Below are 24344 nucleotides of genomic sequence, written 5' to 3'. Positions count from 1 at the left end.
AGCTTTACCAACGTCATTTTCTAAAGCCTGTACCAAGTCTCTCAGTGTTCTCCTAAGCCTCCGCTCCAGCAGTGGCGGTCACCAAGGCTCAGGACCCCCAGGAGGAAGCGGGCAGCACTGAGCAGAGAGCAGTGAGGACCCCCAGGTTCCAGCGAGGACACAAAGGGCGGGCAGCTCCGGAAGCCAGAGGAAGCGGAGCCCAGCACGGACCCCCCAGAGCTGCCCGGCCAGCTCCGAGGCCGCCAGCGCTGGCCAAGAAGAGGACTGGCCTCACCAGTGTGCCCGTGAGACAAAGCTGCTAAAAGAGAGGCTGGGCATGCTGGCTCTTTCTGGGACTTTTATTTCTTTAAAATAATTCATACAAATGGTTACGGTCACAAACATGATTTTAACCAAAATATTGCTAGCCTACCACATCAGCAGGACGGCACCGCGGGCCGGGCGCTGCACCCGCGGCTGGAGGGAGGCCTGGCGCTCCCACCCGGCTGCCTCGCGATGCCGTCTTCGTTGGAAACAAGGGGTTCATGCCAAAGTTAGGAAAGACAGCCTTGGTTCTGTTTTTCTAAATTATTCTAAAAATAAGACAAGCAGGTAGAAAAAACAATGCGCTGTGTGGCGTAGAAAGAAAACGGGAGGGTCACTGTCCTGAGAAGTCTGCCAGCCGCCCGAGCGGGGCGCTCCACACGCAGGAGGCCCTCCTGCCCACAGCGAGCACGCACACCTGCGCTGTTCTGGAGGCTGTACACAGACGAGGACGTTCAGGGAGAGCGCACTACTAACTTCTGCTGCTTAACGAGGACGCGGAGGGCGCGGGGCGCGGGGCGCGGGGCGCGGCCGGCCCTCGGGACGGGGCAACTACAGTCGACGCGGGCAGCGGCGCCAGCTCAGCCCCGGCGTCCGGCCCGCCTCCGCCACCGCAGGCACCGTGCCTGCACACACCCGTCCAGGGCTCGGCCGGCGCCCCGGCTGCAGAGCTCCGCCCGGGCTACAACTGGTCGCTCGCGTGGTCTCTATCCGCCTCGGGCTTGACGGTTTGGCCGGGAGAAGGAGCGTGGGGAGGGTGGGAGACGGGGGGCAGGCCGTGGGACAGGGACATCGCGCTGGGGACGATGCCCTCCACGGCGGCCGGGATGCCGCTGGGAGCCACGCCCACCACGCCCGGGGGGTACCTGCTGGGGGAGGAGGCGGCGCATGAGCCCGGGGGGCGCCCCGTCCCAAGGCCGCCTGCCGGGTGCCCCGTCCAGTGTCCAGTCCCGCCCCGCTCCGTGCAGCCGAGACCCAGGACGGCGCCCCATCCACCACCCCGAAGGCTGCCGCCTGCTCGGGCGCGCGTGCCCCAGCTGCCCAGGGCCTCGGGGGCCCGGTGAGCACACGGCCGGCCCAGAGCCCCGCTTACCTGTAGGCGGCCCCATTGAGCTCGGGGTGCACCACGGCGGGGTCCACGCTGGCCCAGTGGGTGGCGGCTGCCAGGTGGTCCTTGTTGACGCAGTTTTTCAGGCTGTCAGGGATCCGGCCTGAGAAGCGCGAGGGGGGCGGGGGCGGGGGGGGGGGGGGCAAAAGATGGGGCCTGCTCCGGAAGCCGCCAGGGCCCGGTGAGGCTCTGATCGGGAAGGGGCCACCCCCGCAGGCGCACAACCCTCAGGCAGAGCGGGCTGCGCCTGTCTGGGCAGGGTCCCCCTTGAAGCTCAGGGACCCCCAGCCTCAGGCGGGTGACCTCAGCTCACTGGTGCCTGCTCAGACCAGAGGTTTCAGAGCTGATGGGCCCGCCCAGGAAGCTCGCACACAGACTTCGTCAAAGGTTAGGAGAAAGACACACGAGCTGACACCCCCAGGACAGCGAAGGCGGGTCAGAGACACGAAGCCAAGAACCCCTGCGTTCAGGGTCTGCGGCGTGGAAACGTCAGGCCCTGCTGGGTCTTGTCTCCTTCCGCGCCCAACCTGTGCCGCGCCCAACCTGTGCCCCGCCCCCAAGACCCCCACAGGAGCCTGGGCCCCCCACTCCCACGCCCCCCACCCCCTCGCCCCCCACCCCCTCACCCCGCCAGCAGACGGACGCAGCCCCGCCCCGCCTACCTGTGATGGCTCGCCGGATCTCCCTGGCCGCCTCCTCACGCATCTCGATGGAGGCCTGCTCGCTGTACCAGGCCGCATGCGGGGTGCAGATCAGGTTGGGCGCGTCCTTCAAGGGGCCCTGGCTAAAGCTGCAAAGAGGTCAGAGGCTAAAGGTCAGAGCCTGACCCTGGCCACAGCCCACCCCCACTTGTCAGATCTGCCCAGCCCCTCCCTGACCACAGCGGGGAGGGTCTCAACTGGGGACACGCCCAGCCCCCTGTAGGTGATTTGAGCTCTCAGACCTGGGGCCCCTGAACACCCCTGCAGGCTCCACGGGTGAGGACCGCCCCCCCCAGGCCCTGCTGCCCGACAGCCTCTCGGCCGGGGCATCTATACACAGCCACCTGGGGGCCAGCGGCCTTGGACACTTGGCAGGGGGCCCTGGTCTCAGCCCTCCCCCAACCCCAAGTGCAGGACCTGGGGCTGTCCTGGCCCGCAGAGCTGAGCTCCCCTCCCGCCGAGACCTGGCTTGGCCCTGGAGGAAGGTCTACCCTAGGCCAAGCTCAGGCTGGCCAAAGACAGGGCCAGGAGGCCGCGTGTGGGCATGGCCCCACCCCAACCAGGCCAGCCCAGGCTAGCGCAGCGCAGGAGCCACGCGGGCCCCATGCTGGGGGCCCCAGGAGCGGCGGGAGGCACCTGAAGGGCTCTGACTCGTGCACGTCCAGGGCCGCGCCGCGGATCCGCCCCTCCTTCAGGGCCTGGGCCAGCGCCTTCTCGTCGACCAGGCCTCCCCGGGCCGTGTTCACCAGGAAGGCCCCTTGCCTCATCTGGGAAGGACAGACAGTGGGCCTGAAGACGCCCCCTCACTGGTGCTGTGGAGGAGGCTCCCCCTGCTCCGAGATGGGGCACTGCCTGTGACCCCGCTTTCACCGCAGGGCTCTTCCCTGGTAGGCTCCTGTCTGTCCAGGTCTCATTGGTTCTCACGGATGGCACGGCCTGACCAACCCCCCGACCCCTGGAGGCCAGCCCAGCCTGTGGGAACAGTGTCCGGCCTCCCCCTCCACAGGGCTGGGGGCGTGGGGCAGACAACAGTCACAGCTCCACGTGTGCGCACAAGAATGTGCCGGCACTCCCACGCGCACACGTGTGCACACGCAGAAACATATGTAACCACGCGTGCGTGTGTCCGCACGTGCGTGACAGTCGCTCGGTCGTGTCTGACTCTTTGCGACCCCATGGACTATAGAGTCCATGGAATTCTCCAGACCAGAACACTGGAGTGGGTAGCCTTTCCCTTCTCCAGGGGATCTTCCCAACCCAGGGACCAGGTCTCCCGCACTGCAGGCGGATTCTTTACCAGCTGAGCCACAAGGGAAGCCCAACCATGTGTGCGTGTGTGTGTACACGTGTGGACAGACACAAGCCTAGAAACATGGACACACACACATCTATACAACCCACGTGCACACACGTGGAGGGCCACTGCCATCCAAACTTGCCCACACCCAGGTGTGTGCACTGCACGCGCTCGCAACACAGAAGCCTGTGCGCACACAGTCACTCGAAAGGCCCGGGACCCAGGAGGGGCCCGGCTCGGCCCGCCCCCCGCCCCGCCCCGCCCCCGGCTCGGCCCGCCCCCAGCCCCGCCCCGCCCCGCCCCGCCCCCGGCGGGCCCGCGGGCGCAGACCTGCTTGACGGTGAAGTCGTTGATGAGGTGGTGGTTGTGCTCGTTGAGGCCGCAGTGCAGGGTCACGCAGTCGCTGTGGAAGAGCAGGTCCTGCAGCGTGCTGACCCGCTGCAGCCCCAGGGCTCGCTCTGTGCCGTCCGCCAGGTAGGGGTCGTAGAAGAGCACGTTGAAGCCGAAAGCCTTGGCCCGCAGTGCCACCGCCTGCCCCACACGCCCTAGGGGGAAACCGGCGTCACCCCATGCGCTTGACCCCAGAGGCCAGGCAGTGGGCGCATGGGAAACGAGGTTTCAGGGAGAAGGGCTGGGGCCCTGGGAGCACAGGCACCCAGCAGTCCAGCGGACCTGCCACAGGCAGCGCCGCAGCGGCTGGAGCACCCACGGGCTCTGCGGGCGGGCGATGCAGGCCAGGAGCCCCCGCTCGGCCACTGCACTGCGGCACCCGGCTCCTCAAACCCAGGGAAGCCTAAAGAGGGCTTCCGTTTTCACGGACAAATGTGGAGAGTGCAACTGTGTGTCCGGCAGCTGCCCCTGCACGGGTCTTGGGTCCCTGGGAGCTGCACGCAGCGCCTCAGTGTGGAGCCACCCCAGCTGCAACCCTGGGCTCTGCAAGCGGCACAGGCACCGAGATCCCCACTTCAGCTCATGCCATCGGGGCCACCGCTCTGCTTTCAGGCCAAGGGAACCGGCACACAGGCTCTGGGGGTCCCTAGAGGGGCGCGGGGAGGGCTGGAGCACCCAGCCAGGGCCGGGGTCCCCAGGGCCGGTCTGACAGCCTCCAAGGACAACCAGGAGCCGGTTAGGATGCGGCCTCCAGGGCCTGACCACCCAGCAATGTCTGCACCAGCACTGCCTAGATGGGATGTGGCCCCAAACCCACCCGCCAGGAACATAACCCTGCACCCCTTCCTCCTCCTCCACCACACCGAGAGGGCCCACCGGCCTCACTCTGGCTGGTTCCGGGCACAGGGGCCCCGTTGCTGAGTGTAGGGTGCTTGCACAGCTATGGGGCTCTGACCAGCCCAGTGTCTGTGTGAGCAGTCCAGCAGGACAGCAAGTCACATCAGGAGTGGGCTGTCCCCACGTCTTCAGACGCCCGTGGTCCTGACCTGAGCTAACGCAGGTGCGTCTCTGCCCTGCAGCTCCCCACAGCTGCACAGCGGGGGCCTCTGCTGTGGAGAACCCTGGGGATCACAGATGGGATGCCCCCAGGCAGGGCAGGCTGCTCCGCCTACACTCTCCCTCCCCCGCTTCCTCAGCCCCCGAGGCCTTGCCCCAGCACGCCTCTGCTCCCTGGTCTGCTACCTGGGCCCAGGGCGCTGGCCAGCAGGGCACGAGAGCAAGCGAGGGGGGCAGCGAGCAGCCTCCCTCCACCCCGGACAGGACTCAGGGCGGCCCCCTCGCCCCCACCTCACAGCCCTGAGCATTCAGCAGGTTGAGCGGGCATGAGCGTGGACGCCCACAGGCCACGCATGACCCCGGCCACAGAGCAGATGTGACCCCGCTCCTGAGGGCACTTAGCACCTGGGTGGGCGTGTGGCCCCGCCTGCTGCTCCTGGGGCAGCTAAGAGACCCAGCCACCCAGCGCTGCTCCGTGGCTGGACAGCCATCCCAGGCCGGGGACCTGCCAACAGCCCGGCCCGGCCGGCCTCTCCGTCCACAGGCGGCTGCGGGCAGAGGCCAGCGCACCTAGTCCGATGACGCCCAGGGTCTCGCCGCGGATCCTGGCGGCCCCGGAGGCCACCTCCCGGATCTGCTCGACGCTCTGGACGCGCGTGCCCTCCCGCAGCGCCTGGTGCAGCCACGCGGTCCTGCGGTACAGGTTGAGAATGTGGCACACGGTGGAGTCGGCGGTCTCCTCCACGGACGCGGCCGGCACATTGCAGACGGCAATTCCTGGAGATGCAAGGCACGCGGGGCGGTCACTGGGATGGTCTCGGGTGTCACCTGGGACAGGCCCAGGGACACGTCCTGGCCTGAAGGCCGAAGATCAAGGCAGGTTACCTGCCCCTGCCCTGGACCCCCAGCCACTGGACCTTCCTGGAATGGGTCTCAGCCAGGCCACTCTTCCCCAAGCAGCAGCCTCCCCTGCTCCTCCCCCCGCCGCCCCTCAGCATAAGGGAGGACGCGGGCGGGGGCGGGGTGGTTGGGGGGGGGCACGTGGTGCACGGAAAACTGAGCAGGAGGAGCTGGAGTCCCCATCACTCGGAAAGAAGGCGGCGCCCAACAGAGACCAGGCCCTGCAGGACTTCAGACATCCCTGCAAGAAGGATGCAGCCCCAGCTGGTGAAATCGAAAGGCAGAGGACCACCTCCGTCAGCAGGCACGAGGCCCAGGGACACGCCAGCTCAGAAAGCACCCAGCCTGCCGGGCAGCAGTGGGGTGGATGCTGTGTGGGGACAGGAGAGGGCGGGGTAGGCGCCGGGGGGACGGGAGACGGGGCAGGGGGTGGGTGGATGCTGGGGGGACGGAAGATGGGGAGGTGGGCGCTCCGTGGAGATGGGAGATGGGGGGTGGGCACTGGGGGGACAGAGCTCAGCGGGCACAGGCAGGGTGGACCGAGACGCATGGCTGCTGCCGGTGCAAGCAACTCTTTCTGCAGTTCTGAGCTGACAGGGACCAGGTGCCGTGGCTGAGTGAGTCCCAGCCTCCCGCAAGGCGGTGACCAACTCAAAGGGGACCGAGAGGCCGCGGCCGAGCAGCACTGCAGGCAGGAACTTCCCAACAGAGCCCGAGGAAGTCTGTTCGCAGGTGCGAGGCACACACGTGTGCTCGAGCGTGCGGGCACACGAGCACACGCATACCCCCATAGGCACACCAGCATGTACGCACTCCCGGGTGTCCTGACTCACAGCAGAAACTTCCTTCCTGGCCCCTCTAGTGAACAGGGCTGTGAGAACCCCGGCCCAGGCCTGCTGGCCGCCCCTGGACGAGGCCCCTGCCTGGGTCCCGGGGGGGTTCCGCAGGAGGGCGGGTGCGCTGCCGGAGGCCCAGGCCTCCTGAGGGATGGTGCCGCCAGCCCACGCCTGCCCGAGGGGAGCTGGCGCGGGGCCCACATGCGGAGAGCCGCGTGGACCCTGGCCCCCAGGCCCCCTCCGCGCGGCGGACTGAAAGCAGCGAGGCTGTGCCCAGGGCGACAGGCAGGGCTGCGGGGTAGGGTCCCGAGCGGCCTACCTAGGTCCCCGGCCGACTTGATGTCAATGTTGTCGAAGCCGCTGCCGATGCGCACGATTATTCGCAGAGCCTTGAACTTCTCCAGGTCCTCCCTGGTCAGCGTGATGGTGTGGTACATCAGCGCGCCCACGGCCTCGTTCAGGACCTGCAGCGAGGGCAGCGTGCTGACTGGCGCTGCCCCGAGCAGCCTGCGCCCCCGTGGGCACAGCAGGCTGTCTGGGTGGGAGGCCGCCCGGTCCCCGCGCGAGCACCTGCTGTGACCCGAGGGTGACGGCGACCCAGCAGACACGCCGAGGACACCTGCCGGGTCGACAGAGAGGACGGGGCTCGCCTGACTGACACAGGGAGGTGGGGAGGGGGCTGCCCTCTCCCTGGGCACTGGACGCCCCAACAGATGGAAAACAAGGGCACTGGGAGGACCCGAGACCCCCAGAACCAGCGATGGCGGGGGGGGAGCCATGCCGCCATGCACGACCCGCTCCCAGAAGAGGAGCTGCCGCGGGGCAGGGCACACGGCACCCTTTCACACCGGGAGGGGCAGACGTGGTCACCCCTCACCGTCACTGGGCGGGCCGCTCCCCCAGGAAGGGTTGGGGAGCGGCTGCAGCCTGAGGCCTCTGTCCTGGGCACCATGGACCTTGGGGGTGGCCTCCCCTGGCCCCACACTGGAGGGGCGTCGAGTGCGGGCACAGGTTTTATGTGCGCTCAGCCAAGAGGCTGGCCTGGCCAGTGCAGACCCTGCGGGGGGCCTGCCAGCTCGGCCTCTACCCCACGGAGCGTGGCCGGGACATCACCCCCACCACAGGGGCTCACGATGCCTGCGGGGACAGGGTGTGCATGTCTCAGCAGGGCCGCCCCAGGTGAGGCCCACATCAGCAGATAGCTGCCAGGGTCTCCCAAGAGCCTGGCGCACAGTCCTCCCCACCCGAGGGGTCCGCTCGCGCTGCGCCCCAGCAAAGCCCCTACCTGCATGCGTGCACAGCCCCACCCACCCCACCGCTGGCTGAACCCAACGTGCTGCCAGCACCGGCCACCAGCGGGACGTGCCTGGCTGGGGGTGAGGGGCCACAGCCCAGGGCCAGGAAGGAGGGTCCGCTCCAGATATGCTCTGAACAGCCAGGGACCTACCAGGTCTCTCTCTGGACCCGAGGGCGGGGCCCCAGAACTGGGCCACCTGGACCCAATGCATCACAGACTCCAGGACCTGCTGCAGCTGGGGACCCGGTTCATCCCTCCCTAACGGGCTGGTACAATCCACATCTCAGAGGCCACAGGGAGCCCATGGAAGCCCGGCCACAGCTGGGGACCCAGTTTATCCCCTGCTAATGGGCCGGTACAATTTGCGATGTCTCAGAGGCCATGGGGTGCCCACGGGACCTGTCGGCCACACTCCCCTCTCTGGACGGAGCGCCCCGTGCTGACCCGGGGTCCCTGGGAGGGTGGAGGCTGCTGGACTCCCAGGGCCGCAAGGGGCCGAGGCAGCGGCCGGCCTGCAGCGGACGCAGCGAGTGCAGGGTGTGGGCGCTGAGAGGGGACCCTGGGCAGGAGCCAGCAGCCTGTCAGACGACCAACGGCCCCGGGCTCATCTCTCCTATGATCACGGGGCCTCCAATGGAGCCAGACACAGGGCCCCCAGAATGCAGCTTCCTCGAGCCTGGTGCGGTCTTCCTTCTCGTCCTCCTGGCCGAGGGGGCCCGGAGGACACAGCACAGGGGAGAAAGGTCCAAGGCAGAAACGGCCGTCAGCACGGCAGAGGCCTGGGGCCTGGTCCTACAGGTGCGGACAGCCTGGCTCGGGCCCTCCCTGCTCAGAGGACCCAGGGATCCCAGCCCCGGGCACACAAGTGGGCCTGCGGGACCATGCCGAGTCCTGACAGCCGCCCCGGCCTCCTAGGAAGGGGTCAGACGCAGGCCTGGTGAGGGCGGCGTGACGCAGTGGGCGGGCATCAGAGGCAGAGGGATTACGAGGGCACGTGGGTGGGCAGGGGCACAGGCCAGGGCACATGGCTGGGGCGGGTTGGGTGGTGGGGCAGGAGGCTCAGCCGGCAGGTCCCTGGGAAGGCCCCTCCGGCCACCCCGCGCCGTGTGGCCGGGGCTGTGAGGAGGCCCCCAAGGCTGGGGGCGGGCTGCGTGTGGGCAGAGGTCAGCGCCCACTGTGGGTGCGCGGGCCGGCGCTGGAACCAGAGGCGGACACGTGGCTGCCAGCATCGGGAGGGGAGGCCCCGCGTGGAGCCTGGTCTGGCCTGGACGGCGGGGTGAGGGGGGTGTGTGTCCGGGGGCGGCTGAGGCGGGTGGGATGGGAAGGGGTCCTCGAGCGTCCTGGGCCGCGAGGCAGCAGGTGTGGCCCAGGGCCGTCTGGAAGGTTCTAAACCTGGGAGACCGTGCGGCTCCCAGTGTGTCTGCTGGTCTTCCTGAGGTGAGCGGGCAGCTCCCCACAAACCTTTTCAGGCTCCAGCCCTGCTGCTACCACCCCACGCACATCTGCCCGTCGGCACTACCCACCCAACACCTGGCGATTCCAACCTCATGTGAGGCGCACGCCAGTGGGCACCATGATTTTAGCTTTAACTTTAGACAGCATATTAAAAAGCAGAGACATTAGTTTGCTGACAAAGGTCTGTCTAGTCAAGGCTATGGTTTTTCCAGTGGTCATGTATGGATGTGAGAGCTGGACTATAAAGAAAGCTGAGTGCCAAAGAATTGATGCTTTTGAACCGTGGTGTTGGAAGAGACTCTTGAGAGTCCCTTGGACTGCAAGGAGATCCAACCAGTCCATCCTAAAGGAGATCAGCCCTGAATATTCATTGGAAGGACTGATGCTGAAGCTGAAATTCCAATACTTTGATCACCTGATGAGAAGAGCTGACTCGTTGGAAAAGACCCTGATGCTGGGAAAGACTGAAGGCAGGAGAAGGGGACATCAGAGGATGAGATGGTTGGATGGCATCACCGACTCAACGGACATGAGTCTAAGTAAACTCCAGGAGTTGGCAATGGACAGGGAGGCCTGGCATGCTGCAGTCCATGGGGTCACGAGTCAGACGTGACTGAACTGAACTGATCTGAACTTCTGGTGTGGCTCACACACATACGGTTCTGGGTAAATCCCTTTTTCCACGCCTGGTCCTTTTTCTACCGAGCATCCCTGGGACCGGTACTAGGTGCAGCGTTCTCAGAGGGGAGCCCGGACGCCTCCCAGGGCAGTCCTGCGGTACATCAACCTCAGGGTGAGCCCACCGCAGGGCCACTGCACCACGCCCAGGCCCTGGGCCCCACTCCTGTTGGTTCCTCGTGACCCTTTTCCTGGTTGCAAAGCGGCCGCAACACCCCCAGTATGCCATCAACCTCCCAGGGTCCACTCCCACCAAACTCCCCCTGCTGTGCGACCAGCTTGTCACCGACTCAGTGCTCTCAAATCCACAGGGCTAACGGCCTGCCTGGCAAGGCACTGGGAACAGCGGGGCCTGAGGGGTGCCCGCCAGGCACCAGCCCAGGGGTGGGCCACGGCGTGGCTGGGGGGCTGGGCACCTCCTCACCTCGAGGCTCCCCTCCCAGCATCTCGCACACACACACACACACAGACATGCATGCGTGCACACACCTGCACACAGACACACACACGGACACCTGCACACAAAACACATGCGCACACACGTGTATACACAGACGCACACACACACGGACACCTGCACACAGAAGCACATACGCACACGCACATACGCAGACACATGCAGGAACACGCACACGTGTACACACACACACGCGGACACCTGCACACAGATAAATGCACGCGCGCGTGCACACACCCTCAGCGAGGCCCAGGGCTGACATTCCCAGATGGCCCCAGGGGCTTCCGGATGACGGCCCAGGTGGAAGGGCGGTGGGCGGAAGACTGCAGCCCAGATTCTCGGGGGCCTGCGGGAGCACCGCCAGACGGGCACGCAGGGGCCCGGCTGCCCCGGGAGTCTCAGGGGCCCGCGGGAGCACCGCCAGACGGGCACGCGGGGGCCCGGCTGCCCCGGGAGTCTCAGGGGCCCGCGGGAGCACCGCCAGACGGGCACGCGGGGGCCCGGCTGCCCCGGGAGTCTCAGGGGCCCGCGGGAGCACCGCCAGACGGGCACGTGGGGGCCCGGCTCCCCGGGTGTCTGTGAGCCCCCAGGGTGGGGCCGGGTCATCCACTCCTGCAGGCTGCTGGGCCGGGTCCACGCCCCGCCCTCGTTCTCTCCCCGCGGGGACTGCTGTTCCTGCCCTCTGAGGGGTCTGTGTGCTGCCAACCCCCAGCTGGTGCGCGCACTGCAGATATCCCTCCATCCCCCGCCTCTTCCCTGTTCGATGGGATCTGTTCCGTGGGGAGACCGCTGGGCTGCCTCACAGCCAGATGGCCCCTCCTTCCCACACAGGACCTGCAGAGCTGCCGCGCCTGGTTTGTCGGGGGCGAGGGAGGGGGACAGCCCCTGCGGACGCTCCTCACTCCCGGGGGGGGCGCGTGCACAGGGCGCTGACCAGTGTCCCTCAGGTCCCCTGAGCAGGCCCCCACTGGCACAACTTGCTCTGAGTCCCCCTGCGCTTTACGTCTGTCTCACCCGGCCTCGGCACGTCCCTGCTGGGACTCCGCTGAACAGGTCCCCGTTGGAGCCCCGTGACCCTTCCCTGAGTGTGCCGGTCCTTCCCAGCTGGCCCGGCCCTCGACAGGACCCCAGGTTTCCCTCTTCCACGGCCACCTCCACCTTGTAGGGGCCTGACTTTCCTCCAAGAGCTTCAGAGGGAGCGGCCAAGGGGCGAGACGCCCCCTCAGGGTCTGCGTGCTGGGGGCAGGGAGCAATCCCAGCTGAGACCCTTCTCCCAGGGGTGGTGCACCCACCTGGGGCCACTTTGATTCCTGTTCCCCACCCTGGCGCTGGTGAAGTGTGAACCCTGAACCAGGGCCTCCGAGGGCCCCTGCCACTTGTCCTGGGCTCGTGGTGGGAACACGGGAGCCTCCTTTCAGCTCTGAGGTTTCTCTCACGTTGTGGTGAAAATGTCCAATATCCAACCAGCTATGAAGACGAGCTGGTGTTTCCCCAGTGCCTGCAGCCAGGTGGTCTAGGGACCCCATCAGCTCCACAGCCATCGGGGTGCTGGACTTCTGTCTTGCTGCCCCGCTGTCCCCAAGCTCCGTGTAGCTTCCCCTCAAGGTCTGGGTGGCTGCCCAGGCTCCAGCTGTCACACCTGGCTGCCTCTGGGCTGTGCTCAACTCTTTGCCGCCCCTGGACTGTAGCTCGCCAGGCTCCTCTGTCCACGGGATCTCCCAGACAGGAGTACTGGAGTGGATAGCCACGCCTTTCTCCAGGGGATCTTCCCAACCCCGGCGTGAGACCAGCGTCTTGTGCGGCTCCTCTGTTGGCAGACGGACTCGGCGCCGTTGTGCCACCCAGGCTGGCAGAGAGGAGACACAGCCCTGCGCTCAGGCTGCACAGCCCCCTGGTAGGACTGGGTCACCCGAGCAGCCCTGGCTCAACGTGGGGGTGGAAGCGGGAGCCCCCGCGGGCGGCTGCACTGGGGTCCGGCACCCCGGGGAGCCTGTGTCTCTCCACGCTCCTCGTCGCTTCCACCTTCCCTCTGGGCTTCCCAGGACTATGTCTTCCAAGCTTCCTGCTAAAACTTAAATTTTTCGCTCCTGCATTTAGTTTCCAAGAGCTCCTCTAGCCCTCCTGGGACTCCTTTCTTGCTGCGTCCTGCGCGGTGTACAGTCAGGCAGCCCTCCGGCCTAAGAACAGCGGTCACACGGCCCTAACGTCTCTTCTGTCTGGAGCAGAAGGTTCTGTTCCCCGACACTTCTGCCTCTTCTCTGACAGGCGGGGCCTTGGTGTGACTCCCATGGGTTTCAGGACGTAGAGGGCCGGCTGGGGGGGCTGCCGCCTGCCTGGAGGGGTTGGGGGTGGGCAGAGCTTGCTGCAAAGCCAAGGGCCCTGCCCCTGCCCAGGGGCCTACTGAGTAGCTTATTTGGGTTTTATAGTAACTGGCTGAAATAGTTTTGATAACTTACAATTTTAGAAGACACGTTTTATCTTAGTTTTCCAATTCGTTGGCAAAACTTGTTTTAATATTGCTTAAAATTTTAAATTTTTTTTTAATCGGGTGGTCCAGTTTTGGCTGTGCTGGGTCTCTGGTGCCGCGTGGGGGCCTTCTCTGGTGGCAGCAGAGAGGCTGCTCTCCAGGTGTGGCGCGTGGAACCTTCCCGAACCAGGGGCTGAGCCTGTGTCCTCGCACTGGCAGGCAGCTCTTCGCCACTGAACCACCAGGGAAGACCTGCTCCTGATTCTTGAAAGCTTTCCCTGTACTCTCTTTCTTACCTCTACTGGTCTTTCTAAACGGATCTTTTCAGTTTGAAACAGCGTAAGACTCACAGGAAGCTGCCTACGGGTCACGTTCTATCAGAGGAGCCGCCGCCTCCACGCAGGACTGCTGTCGCCACAGAGAAACACCCTCCCGTCAGCACGTGAACCCGGCACCTCGGCCTCCTGGTCACGGAGACGGGCCAGGGTGATGATTGGCCGCCCCTGCCGGCCAAGGCCAGAGCCCGGCGCGCTCTTCCTTCTGCTGGCCGCGCAGACGCCGCGGGCCTAGGTCCCGGGCCGAGGGTGGCTGGGCTCCGTCTGGCTCCAGCCACGAGGCACGAAGCCGCCGGGGGCTCTCAGGCAGGTCAGGGTGGCCATGGGGCTTGCTTCTCGAGGAGAAACGCTGGCCGGGGGCTCGCCGGGCGGGCAGCCCGGGCCTGCTCGGCTCGGGGGCCCAACCCCCTGGGGCCCGGGGGCCGCGATGCTTCTCTCACCTGCAGTCCGTGCCCCCGTCAGCACCGGGCTCCGCCCCCTCCGTCGGCTCTGCTCCTGGCCCGTCACGGCCCTGGGTCCCTGAGGCTCCTGCAGGAGGCTGGCTCCTGCCTCAGGCCCCCACCTGGAGCCTCTGCCCGGGCCGCTGCCTTCCCACCCTCGGCCACCCACGCGGCCGGCGAATGCCCCGCTCTCTCTCGCCAGCGCGGCTGCTTCGCTCCAGACCTTCCCGCCACCTCCTGTGCTCCCGGCCCCTCCTGTGCTCCCGGCTCCTCCTGGATTCTCAGGCTGGTTTCCACATTGTGGCTGTGGCAGCAGCCGCCCACTGGCCTCGTGGGGCCCCTGTCAACTGTCTCTCTTCCACTCAGGTTTGTTTAGTTTTAATTCGCTGTCGTGTCTGACTCTGCGCCCCCACGGACTGTGGCCCCGCAGGCTCCTCTGCCCACGGGACTCTCCAGGCAGGAACACTGGAGTGGGCTGCTATGCCCTTCTCCGGGGCTCTTCCTGACCCAGGGATTAAACCCGTGTCTCTTAATGCCTCCTGCACTGGCAGGCGGATTCTTCACCACTAATGCCATCTGGGAAGCCGAGAAAGTGAAAGTGGAGTGTCAGTCGCTCAGTCGTGTCTGACTCTGCGCCCCCAGGGACTGTGGCCTCGCAGGCTCCTCTGCCCACGGGACTCTCCAGGCAGGAACGCTGGAGTGGGCTGCCATGCCCTTCTCCGGGGCTCTTCCTGGCCCAGGGATCGGGCCCGGGCCTCCCGCGTTCAGGCGGTCCCTTCCTATCTGAGCCACGGGGACGCCCTCACTCACTTCTCCCCGCCCGAGGCCCGGTTGTCTTCGTCTGCGCGCTGGGCGGTGCACTAGCCGTGTCCTGCACGATGACTTGGGGCCCAGGCTGACAGCCTCTCCCCACAGAGAACCGTCCCCTCCCTCCTGCTAGCCTCCCAGGCACAGGGCGGGGGCCTCGATCACCAGCGTTCAAGGCTGTGGGCGGTCCAGGCCAGATGTGGACACGTGAGGGCGGGTCTGGCCCAGCCCAGCGCCGGGGTCCGGAGGGGCGCCATGCTCACCGGCTCACAAGGTGCCAAAGCCGCCCCGCCTCTCAGCCGCTGCTGCCAGCCCAACAGGTGTGCCAGGCCGGCAGGCGTGGCCTGGCCACCGCCTAAGTTCACCCTGCAGCGTCTGGGCCTCTCCCAACACTGCGGGCTCTCCAAAGTGCCGAGGTTTTATAAACCTTCATCCAGCTTCCTCACCTGACTCAGGAAAAGGTGGTCTGAAGTCTAGCTGGCTGTTAGACAGAAACCAGATTAATGTACTCCCGTCCCGCGGAGCCTGGAGCTTCCGGGACTCGAGTCGTGAGAGCTGCAGTCACACGGCACAGGATCGGGGCATCGGGGCACCCCAGCAACCGCCTCCGCTGTCATCAGTGTGGGCCGGGCGGGGGCATCGCCTGCCCCCTGCCAGCACCGTCCACCGCAGCTGAGTCTGAGGTGCCACTTTCTGGGGAAGACCTGGTTACAACAGAGACGCCCCCATGCCCCCCGGCAGGCCAGGAGGCAGCTGTTCCCCGCCCGCCAGCGTACCTTCTCGTGGATCTCCTGGGTGGACTGCGCGTCACAGAAGGCCACGGTCGCCACGTCCTTCAGGATGGGCATCTCCACCGTGCAGTCCCGGCCGTCCAGCAGCGCCACCAGGGGCCGGGGGTGCATGGGCCCGTTCATGATCGGGGGTCGGACGCCTGCAACGACAGGCCCAGACGCTCAGCTCCCTGCCGGGGCCTCAGCCCACCCGCCGCGGACCTCGCGCAGCCCACCCGAGGACTTCCAGCTCTGTGCGTCCAGCCACCGGGATCTTTGTCAAAAATAAACTAAAAAAAGCCAGGGGCGGTCGGTACAGCTCACTGCTACCTGAGGGACCACTGGCGGCAGTGACGCCGCGCCACAAATCAGGGCCTTGGGGACACAGAGCCCCAGGTCCTCTGCACTGCAGCTGGCGTCAGACATGCAGGCCGGAACATGGGGGCTCACGGGCGTGCCTCACGTTTCTCTCTCGGACCAGGCTGCAGCTTTGCTGCCCTGAACCCAACCCAGCCGGCTACAGCCGGAACAACCTCTGCCCGCACGTCTGATTAGCAGGGAACAGCAAAGGCAGAAGGGCGTTAAGACGCGGGAAGGCAGCCTGAGCCCCTGACCTCCGGAAACGAGAGCCGGAAGGGCTGTCAGAAACTCCCTCCTCCCTCCCGAGGCCCAGGTGCACACAGGAGGGCGAGCAGACACGCGAGGCGGCCGCTTCCACGGCCTGCATCGGACCCGGCCCTGGGCCTCCAGCAGAGCGCCAGGCCCCTCCGTCCGCGGGGGACACAGTCACTGCCGCCCTGGTCTCTCCAGCCCCCCACCACCCCCCGCAAGAACAGAGCGTCTCACTCGGGAACAGCACCCACATCGGCGTGGCACACGCCCACCCACGGCTGCGTTCAGCTTCAACTTCGCAAACCTCGACCCACGCAGCCCTGAGAACTACGCCCTCGGGTCCAGGGGCCTCTTAGCCAGAAGACGCTCATGGAGCCTTGAGTGAACCAGCCGGCGGGGCACACAGACCGGGGCCCTGACAGACACCAACCAGGGGGGCACGGACGGGGGCCCCGACAGAGGACACCAACTGGCAGCGCCGGGGCAGCAGCGACCCCCGGCCACGGTGAGTCTGCAGGGAGGTCCAGAGAAGCCTGCTACCTCCTGCAGCCTGGCCGGCACCTCCCCCGGGACCCTTTCCAGAAGCAAAGCCCAGGGCCAAGGTGAGGGCCCCTGGGGCGTCCCTGGCCTGACCCCACACGCTCGGGGACCGGGCGGCTCTCCTCCTCGGGCAGCCTCGCGTTCCCGAGCCCAAACCAACCTGCCATCGCTCAGTATGGGCGCGGCTCCCGCGACCATGAATTCGACTGTCCAAAGCGGCCGTCTTCAGAGCCCCCGGCAGAACCGCGGCCTGTCACTGCGTCCTCGCCCCACGTCTTTAACTGTCGTGAACCAAAGCTCCCAGGCGCCCGTCCACAGCGACCACCGAAGCCCGCGCGGGGTCAAAGTCTGACTAAAAATCAAACACAAGAGACACGTTAAACGCCACCAAGGGCCGACCGGACTCCTGAGCCCGGCTTCCCGCGTCCTCGACCCACGGTCACCGGGCGGGACCTGGTGTGGGGGTGACCGGCCAGGCCACGGCCACGACTCAGAGGCAAGAGGCTTACCCCAAAGGTCGTACCCACACGCCCGGGACCCCCCAGACGTCACCCTGTGCGTGAGCTGGGAGAGGTGGAGGGTGGACGGCCCAGGGAACACGTCTGTGGGGCCCATCGCTTCCTGAGCCTGGGATGGGGCAAACAGACTGGGCTTCCGTGGAGGCTGCTGGGGAGAGGCCCCCGGAATGCAGACCCCAACCTGGACAACCCTTTGCAGGCCTGGAAGCGGGGGCTCCCCAGGCCAGTGCACGCACTGGCCCCCCTGGGCAGCATCCTGCGGCCGGGGCTAGATTTAGAGGTGGTCTTCCCCAGACAGCTCCGGGGGAAGGACGACCCTGGACAGTGGCTGGGTCATGACGGGGCCCTCACGCGGGTCACACGCCATCAGGGATGTGGGCTGAGGATCAGGGGCTGGGGGTGAGCACAGACCACCCAGCCCCCACCCCGCGCGCCCGGTGCACCATCTTGGGGTGAGGCCACCCCAGCACGGGGCAGACCATGGGCGCCTGCCCATGGCCCAGGCGCCCTGTCCCCCTCAAAGCAGCTGCCAGGGAAAGGGCCTGTGTCCACAGAGAGCGCCAAGCAGGCCTCCTTCTCACCCTACCCTGGGCTGCACAGCTGTGTCGGGCTGCAGGACGCCAGCCCCACAGACTCCTGGGACCCGCGGACAGTGACGTCCAGAGGCCCCCTGCCCCAACTCCCATCTGCGCACAGCCCTCCTGAGGGCAGGACAACCCAGCCACGACCCACACCTTGGGTTGCCCGAATCCTTCCTGATCCGGCTCCTCCCAAGAAGTCCTGGCCAGCGGACCAGGCTCAGGCCATAAAGCCGGAACGCAGGGCAGAGGCGGCCCCCTTCCAACAGCCCCTCCACCAGCAGGCTGCTTCTCCCCGGGCCCACCACTCGGCGGGCGGCCCGCACCCGAGCCAATCCCATCGCCAGCTCCCGCGCGGCCTGAGGGTCACCCCCGCGTGGCCGTGAGGGTTGAAGCCCCCTGGCATCTGGGTTCTGCTTGCCACCTTCCACATGCCCATGAGCGGGGGTCACGACGCCTTGGGCCCCAGTCCCCACAGCGTGGACGGCAGCCCCGTCGTGAAAGGACTTCGGTGCCCCAGAGCTGCACTACCGGAGCCTCAGACACACACTGGGTTCCCTTCATACAGAGCAGCGGTGCTCCTCTCTGAACCACAGAACGCGGGAAACCGACGTTTCCATGGTGCCAACAGCGACGCTCCTCTGCCTGAACTTCACTCCGTGAAAACCATCCTCCACTAGCCGTCAGACAGCAAGTATCCCCCCAACACCGCAGACACGGCCCCGGGACAGGACGTCACCCCACCGAACCGCAGCAACCTCACTGCCAGCCCCCAGGCCTCAGCCTCTCAGAAGGCGCTCGGGGACATTGACGGGCGGGAGATGCCCGGCCAGGTGGCGAGCCAGCCGCCAGGGACGCTGGCCCCCCTTGGGGTCTCCCTGGCTCAGCAGAGCTGCCTTGGGGCCCCAGCTTCATGCCCAACAACGTATCACAACCAGGGGTGGGGGGTGTTCTGCCGAGTGCAATGGCCCCCTGGCCCACCCCTGTGCCCCGACGGGCAGGGCCAGGAGAGGGCACTCAGACAGCCCAGACTGCAGGGGCAGCAGGGGGCAAGCCACAGCAGCCACCTCTGCACGGCCAAGTGGGGCTAGCCTCTGTGCGGCCCTCTGCCCCCGGAGACCTGCGCGTGCAGGTGATGGGGCTCCAGAGGAGTTACAGCCGGCCTTCCGGCAGGAGGCTTCCCCCAACCTCCTCCCTAAACCCCAGAGAAACAGGAAGCGGGTGGGGGGCGCCTGATGGGCCTACGCGGTCACTCACGGGCCCCCAGGCACCAGCGCCCTGCCCGCCTAGGGCTGGGCTCCGCCCCTCAAGCGAGGCCCCATGCCACGCCCTTCCGGCCCTGGTATGGCAGCTGGGACCCTGGGCTCTTGTGCCCACCGCCGGGCCACCCGCTGTGAAAAGGGCCTCAAAAGGAAGCTCTGCCGTGCCGAGCAGCCAGGGACCGGCACGTCCCTCCCCACGGGGCAGGGGGTGCCCACCCTCTGTGGGCCTGGGGGCTCCAGTGCCAGTCTGGACAGGTGGAGGGCCCGGGTAGACCAACACACAGACTGGAGGCGCCCTCTGGCGGGCACGGCGGATGGACCCCATGAGTCTGCTCTGCGCCAGTCCCAGGGCCCTGTGGGCAGGACGGCAGGGTCCAGCGGCCACGACCTGGGCATTGGACTGTCCAGTCGTGCTGGAGGTAACGCAAGACCATGGTCGAGAAACTTCCAGGCTAGCGCTGGGCACACTCGTGGGGTGAAAATGCTAAGCCCCGCCTGGCTTCTAGAAACAGGCACGCAGCAGCCCGTAAGTGACCTCACTGCTCAGCACACCCACAGCAGAGCCTGACTCGGGGCTGCAGGGACAACCTGGGGGGTCGCGGTCACGCCCAGGGCGGACCAACAGTTAGCCTCAGGGCCCCGCGCCACCCCTGCCCTGCACAGGCGCCTCCCGGCTTCCAGGCAAATGGCGCCCCTTTAAGGAGGGTGGAGGACGCCCGCAGGGACCGAGGCCCGTGGCCAGCAGGCATGGCCCCGTGGTGGCACCCAGACACGTCCCATGCCCCCTGTGGGTGCAGGGCTGTCCTGCCGGGCCCCCGACCCCACCCTGACTGGGCGAGCCATCCGTCTCAGGGGACACATGGGGGTCTGCACTCCTCCCCCCAGGGGAGCAGGGGTGGGAGTGACAGAGGGGAAGGGGTCGCAGCCAGAGGGCCCTCACCCTGCAGACTGCAGACACACCTCCCCTCACCCTGTCCAGAAACTGGGCCCTGTCTGGAGCTGACACACAGCTGGCTTTCAAAGCAGCTCTGGGGACAGAAGCGATGGGGATCTCCCTGCCCCTGGGTGACTCCAGTGACCGTGGGGAGGGCCCATCTTGGAGGCAGCTGGCTGACAGTCAGGGCACCTGCCAGGGCAGAGGCTCCGTCCCCTCAGTGGCAGGGCTGCGAGGAGCAGATGGGTCACCTCCTGACAGCCCCAGGTTCCTAGGTACCACACGCCATCCCGGTCAGCTCCAGACCCAGGGCTCTGGGCAGAGGGGGCCCTGGGCAGAGGGGCCCGGCCCCCTCCCCTCCCTCCCTGCAGCTGCTGACCCCACGGAGGTGCTGTGGGCGCTCGGGGTAGGTGTGCCGGGGGTGGGAGGAGAGGCATGGAGACAGGCACGCCTGCTGGGGGAGGGCCACACCTGCTGGAGGGGGAGGGGCTGCACCTGCTGGGGGGCTGCACCTGCTCGGTGGGGCAGCACATGCTTTGGGGGGAGGGCCACACTTGCTGGAGGGGGAGGGGCTGCACCTGCTGGGCTGCAGCCTCCCCACTAGACTTCACTCTCCTTTTCCTCCCAGTCTCACCCCCCACCAGCCTCCCTGGTCCCCTCCTGCCCTCTCTGGTTTTGCTCAGGGATGGACATGGGTGCCAGTCGACCTTTGGGGTCCTGAGACCAGGACACAAGCTCCGCCAGGCTGGGCTTCTGGGGGCACTCGGTGAGCACATGGGGAGGCAGGGACTTCTGATGGCCAGCCTGACACAGGAACCACGCTGGCCCCACAGCAGAGGACAGGCTTCATGGGCAGCGTGGCCACGGGAATCAGGAGCCAGTCACGGGGGGCAGTGCCCAGCGTGCACGCCTGCATCCAGCGGCACAGTGAGGGGGACGCAGCGGCCGGTGAGAGAGGAAGCCCCTCTGAGAGCTGGACACAGCCCTGAGCTCCCCCGGCTCCCAGGCAAATGCTGGGAGAGAGCGATGACTGGACCTGCAGGGCCAAGGTGGACGTCGACGCCAGCCGCTGCCTAGTTCGGGCCCACCAGGATGGAGGGCACTGGCGAAGGCCCAGCAGGCACCCGCGTCAACACCCCTCCCAGACCCCAGGACAGGCAGATGGCGCCCTGGAGCGACACCACATAGCAGCAAGCGGGGATGAAAGGGATCAGAGGGGGCGGCTGGGGACACGGGCTGTGACTTGACAGCCGCGCTGAGGGGCGCTGCCGGCAGCGGGGAGCTGCGTGGGGGACAGACACTCTGCACCGTCTCGCGCTCACTCCCGCCTGTGCCACACACCGGGCGCGCGGCCCCGCGACCCCCCAGCCAGCACGCGCCTGGGCTGTACCCTCGGGCACAGCTCCCCAGGAGAGACCGGGGCTGTGGCTGGCAGACTCCAGGGCCACCAGAGTCGCTGGGCCCCCAGACTGACCACAGCACATCCCTGCGTCTGCAGAACGCCCCGGGTTCCTGAGAGCCCGGGCCTAGGCCTCAGCGCACCCGCAGCACTGGCTCAGGGGCACGCGCTGGCTCACGCCGCCTGGTGCAGAAAGGGGACACTCCCAGAGCTCACCTCCGAACAGCCTCTGCTTCCGCTCCAGCCCCAGAACTGCCGCCTCAAACTCAAGTTCCAAACTCTGCAGCCACGAACAGGGTCCCTGACCCCACGTCCAGCCCTCCAGCCATCTCCCCGGCCCCACGGCCCCCACGCTCCACCAGGCTTCCGGCCTGCACACTGCGGCCCCCTGGTCACCGCAGTCCCTTGCACACGCCTCATCAGCAGGAAGCGCATGCGTCACTGCCCCTGGTACCTTCCCATCCTCCTCTGCAAAGCCGGCCCATCGGTCAGGATGTGCCCTTTGGCTGACCACGAGTCACAGCTGACACACCAAGGCCCCCCGCCCACCCCCGTGTCACTCTGTCGGAAGAGCCGGCAGCAGCCACACCTTCTCCAGCTCACCCCTGCCCCCAGCACAGCCGTCTGAGCAGGGTTCTGGCCACACTGACAGGGCGGGTCTGGCTGTGGTGGATGCTGAGCCCCTGGAGGCAAGGCCAGGGGCTCCCCCAGGCACACAGGGCTTCAGAGCACCCGCAGCAGGCCCACCCACCAAGAGTCAGCCTCACAGCGCAGTGTCCTCAGCTCCTCAGAAACCAAAAGGCGCCCCGCACACGTGCTAGATAAAAGCCGTGACGCGAGGCATGTATGTGTCACGAAGACTCCTCGCCACTCGAATTCATCTCTGCCACCGTCTTCACTCACGCCCACCTGTGTGCGCATGCCCTGCTACCTTCGTGATGCTCAAGAGTCCCAGGAAAACTTCACCCAAATCAAGTGACAGAGAGGGGCAGGTTCACTGTGAAACAAACCGCGGCCCTGCACGCCACCCTCCTGCCTTCCGGAGGGACAGTCTGCACAGGGACCCCGGTCCTGAGCCTTGCCCCCTACCTCCAGGGCCTAGCACCCTCCCCATCCCCCGCCCTGCCCCTCCACCTGACAGGTGGCACCCGCTCAGTCACGTGGCCCCACTTCTAACGCTCCAGCCCCTCTACAGCCACAGCGCAGAGAACACAAGGCATCCACGACCATGCACCAGGCAGGGGCTCAGCCTGGGCTCCCTGAGCGCCAGGCCTGCGCTCTTGCCTGCTGCGGCCACTCGTCCAGAGGCTCAGGGATGCCGCCCCGTGCAAGAATGGACAGGAGACGCTAACCCACAGGGCACCCGCCCGTCCACACTGCTGGAGACGAGCTTTCTCCTGAGTATCTGTCTGCCTCTGCGTACATACATTTGAGACTTGGGTGGGGGGATCCTGGAGAGGGAGAAGGTGCCCCCGCGGGGTAAGACCTGCAGACCCCACTCTGGACCCCTCATGTGCGACCCAACTGTCCAGTCATCCAGACAAACGGGAGGGGTGGTATCACTCCTCGGGGCGGACTCGGAAGAAAACCAATCCCATCGCACGCCCCAACAGCGAGCCTGTCCTAACCAACCACAGAGAAGAGCATCACCGGAAAGGAGGCTGCCCGCCACAGGCCGCCCTCCCGGCAAGCCCAGGGCCGGGGGTGGGGGGGAACCCTCCGCGGCAGGCAGGCACCGGCCAGAGGGAGCCCCGCCCGGACCCACGGCCGCTCCTGCGTCCACAGACCTCGGAGCCCGGGGCCCGGACGCGCCCCCACCGCGAGGGGGGCCCGGCCGGGGGAGCTGGGCCTGCTCGGGGGCAGTGACAGGTGGACACGGCCCGGCCCGACGGCGGCGGCGCGCGGCGGCCAGCAAAGCCCCACCGCGGGCCGCCCCCGGCCGCAGGCTCGGGGCGCCGCCCGGGCACGGAGTGTGCCTGCTCCCCACACTTGACAGAGCAAGGAGGGGACGGGGTGAGACGGACGCGGCCACAACCGTCCGGTCGCTCGGGCGGACACGGGCCCGGGCCGGGTGTCACCCCCGCCGCCGCGCCCCGTCAGACGTTTCCACAGCGGGGCCGCAGTGCACGGGGGCGCAAAGCCCCGGAAGGCCCAGCCCCAGAGGACTCGGGGCCACCGGCGCGCCCGGCCTCCCTGCGGGGCCCCGCCGGCAGGAGCCCCGCCAGCCGGGACCGCAGGGCGGACAGGCCGGCAGGGCCCCCGCCTCGGGCGCGGAGTCCCGGCCGCCACGGTCCTGAGGGCCCCGCACCCCTTTGTGTCACCTGCGCGGGCGGGCGGGCGGGCGGGGCGGCGGCGCACGCGCACTCGCGCACAGCAGCCCGCGCACGCGCGCGGCGGCCCCCGCGGCCCTGACCCCGGCCCCGCCCCCCGGACGCCGGCGCGCACGCGCACGCAGCAGCCCGCGCATGCGCACGACGCCCCCCGCGGCCCCGGCCCCCGGCGCGCGGACGCCGGCGCGCACGCGCACTCGCACACAAAGCCGGCGCCCGCGCCCGCCCCGCCCGCCCCCGCGGCCCCGCCCCGCCCCGCCCCCGCGGCCGGAAATGCGCGCGCGCGGCCTTACCGAGCGGCAGGCCCTTGTTGAGCAAGTGCGAGCTGCCCATGGAAAGGTGCGGGCGGCCGCGGGCCCCGACCAGTCCGGCGCGCTCCGCCGCGAGCCCGGCGCGTGGCGCGGCCTGGGCGCCGTCCGCCGCTCCGCCCGCTTGCCTGCGCCCGGGCGCCGCCGTGCCGAGCCGCCGCGCCGCGCCAGCAGCCGCTCCACCGGGCGGGGACAGGGCGCGCGCGCGGGCGGGGCTTCCGGCGCGGCGGCCTCCTGTTTCCAGGAGCGGGCGCCGCGCAGACCACGCGGGCGGCTGCAGGCCGCGCCCGCCCGCCCCGCCCGCCCCCCGGGCCCGGCGCCCCGCCCCGCCCCGCCGGCCGCACCTGCCGGGCGCCCCGCGGGCCCCGCGCGCGCTCTCGCCGCGGCCCCCCGACCTGGAGCCCGCTGAGCCCCTCGTGCACCTTCCCGAGTGCTCCCATCCCCGCACCCACGCGCCGGCCGCCGAGCGAGCGGCGTCTGCGACCCCGGGTTTTAAGGGTCCTTTGGGCTCCTTGGGGCCACGAGGTCGGGGGAGGCAGCGGCGCCGCCCCCGGAGGTTCCTCTGA

The 24344-nt window shown here is 67.8% G+C and overlaps 1 protein-coding gene across 11 annotated transcripts; it reads right to left on the bottom strand.

Annotated features, from left to right (window-relative positions):
* Window positions 1-317: 317 nt before the first annotated feature.
* On the bottom strand, window positions 318-24076 carry CTBP1 (C-terminal binding protein 1). 11 transcript variants are annotated; one of them, XM_069593317.1, is made up of 10 exons: window positions 23764-24076; window positions 16610-16801; window positions 15304-15458; window positions 6911-7055; window positions 5426-5632; window positions 3740-3954; window positions 2749-2879; window positions 2074-2201; window positions 1397-1514; window positions 318-1172 (listed from the first exon to the last, which is right to left on the bottom strand). In XM_069593317.1, exons 2-10 carry the CDS (start codon window positions 16614-16616, stop codon window positions 986-988), a joined length of 1293 nt encoding a protein of 430 aa, XP_069449418.1. In that variant the 5' UTR covers window positions 16617-16801; window positions 23764-24076; the 3' UTR covers window positions 318-985. The 11 variants fall into 11 exon arrangements, with proteins under 11 accessions (XP_069449418.1, XP_069449424.1, XP_069449420.1 ...); XM_069593323.1 differs by having other exon boundaries at window positions 318-1169; window positions 23764-24020; XM_069593319.1 differs by lacking the exon at window positions 23764-24076 and adding an exon at window positions 23449-23567.
* Between the last annotated feature and the right edge of the window lie 268 nt (window positions 24077-24344).

The sequence above is a fragment of the Ovis canadensis genome, chromosome 6 (assembly GCF_042477335.2).
Source record: "Ovis canadensis isolate MfBH-ARS-UI-01 breed Bighorn chromosome 6, ARS-UI_OviCan_v2, whole genome shotgun sequence".
NCBI lineage: Eukaryota > Metazoa > Chordata > Mammalia > Artiodactyla > Bovidae > Ovis > Ovis canadensis.
This window is presented reverse-complemented; position numbering and strand designations above follow the sequence as displayed.

Coding starts and splice junctions, on each gene's coding strand:
- CTBP1 (XM_069593315.1), bottom strand. CDS start 23,803: ATGGGCAGCTCGCACTTGCTCAACAAGGGCCTGCCGCTCG. Junction 3,955..5,425: donor CCTGGGCGTCATCGGACTAG/GTGCGCTGGCCT, acceptor GTTTCCCCCTAG/GGCGTGTGGGGCAGGCGGTG. Junction 2,202..2,748: donor CACGAGTCAGAGCCCTTCAG/GTGCCTCCCGCC, acceptor ACCTCTTTGCAG/CTTTAGCCAGGGCCCCTTGA.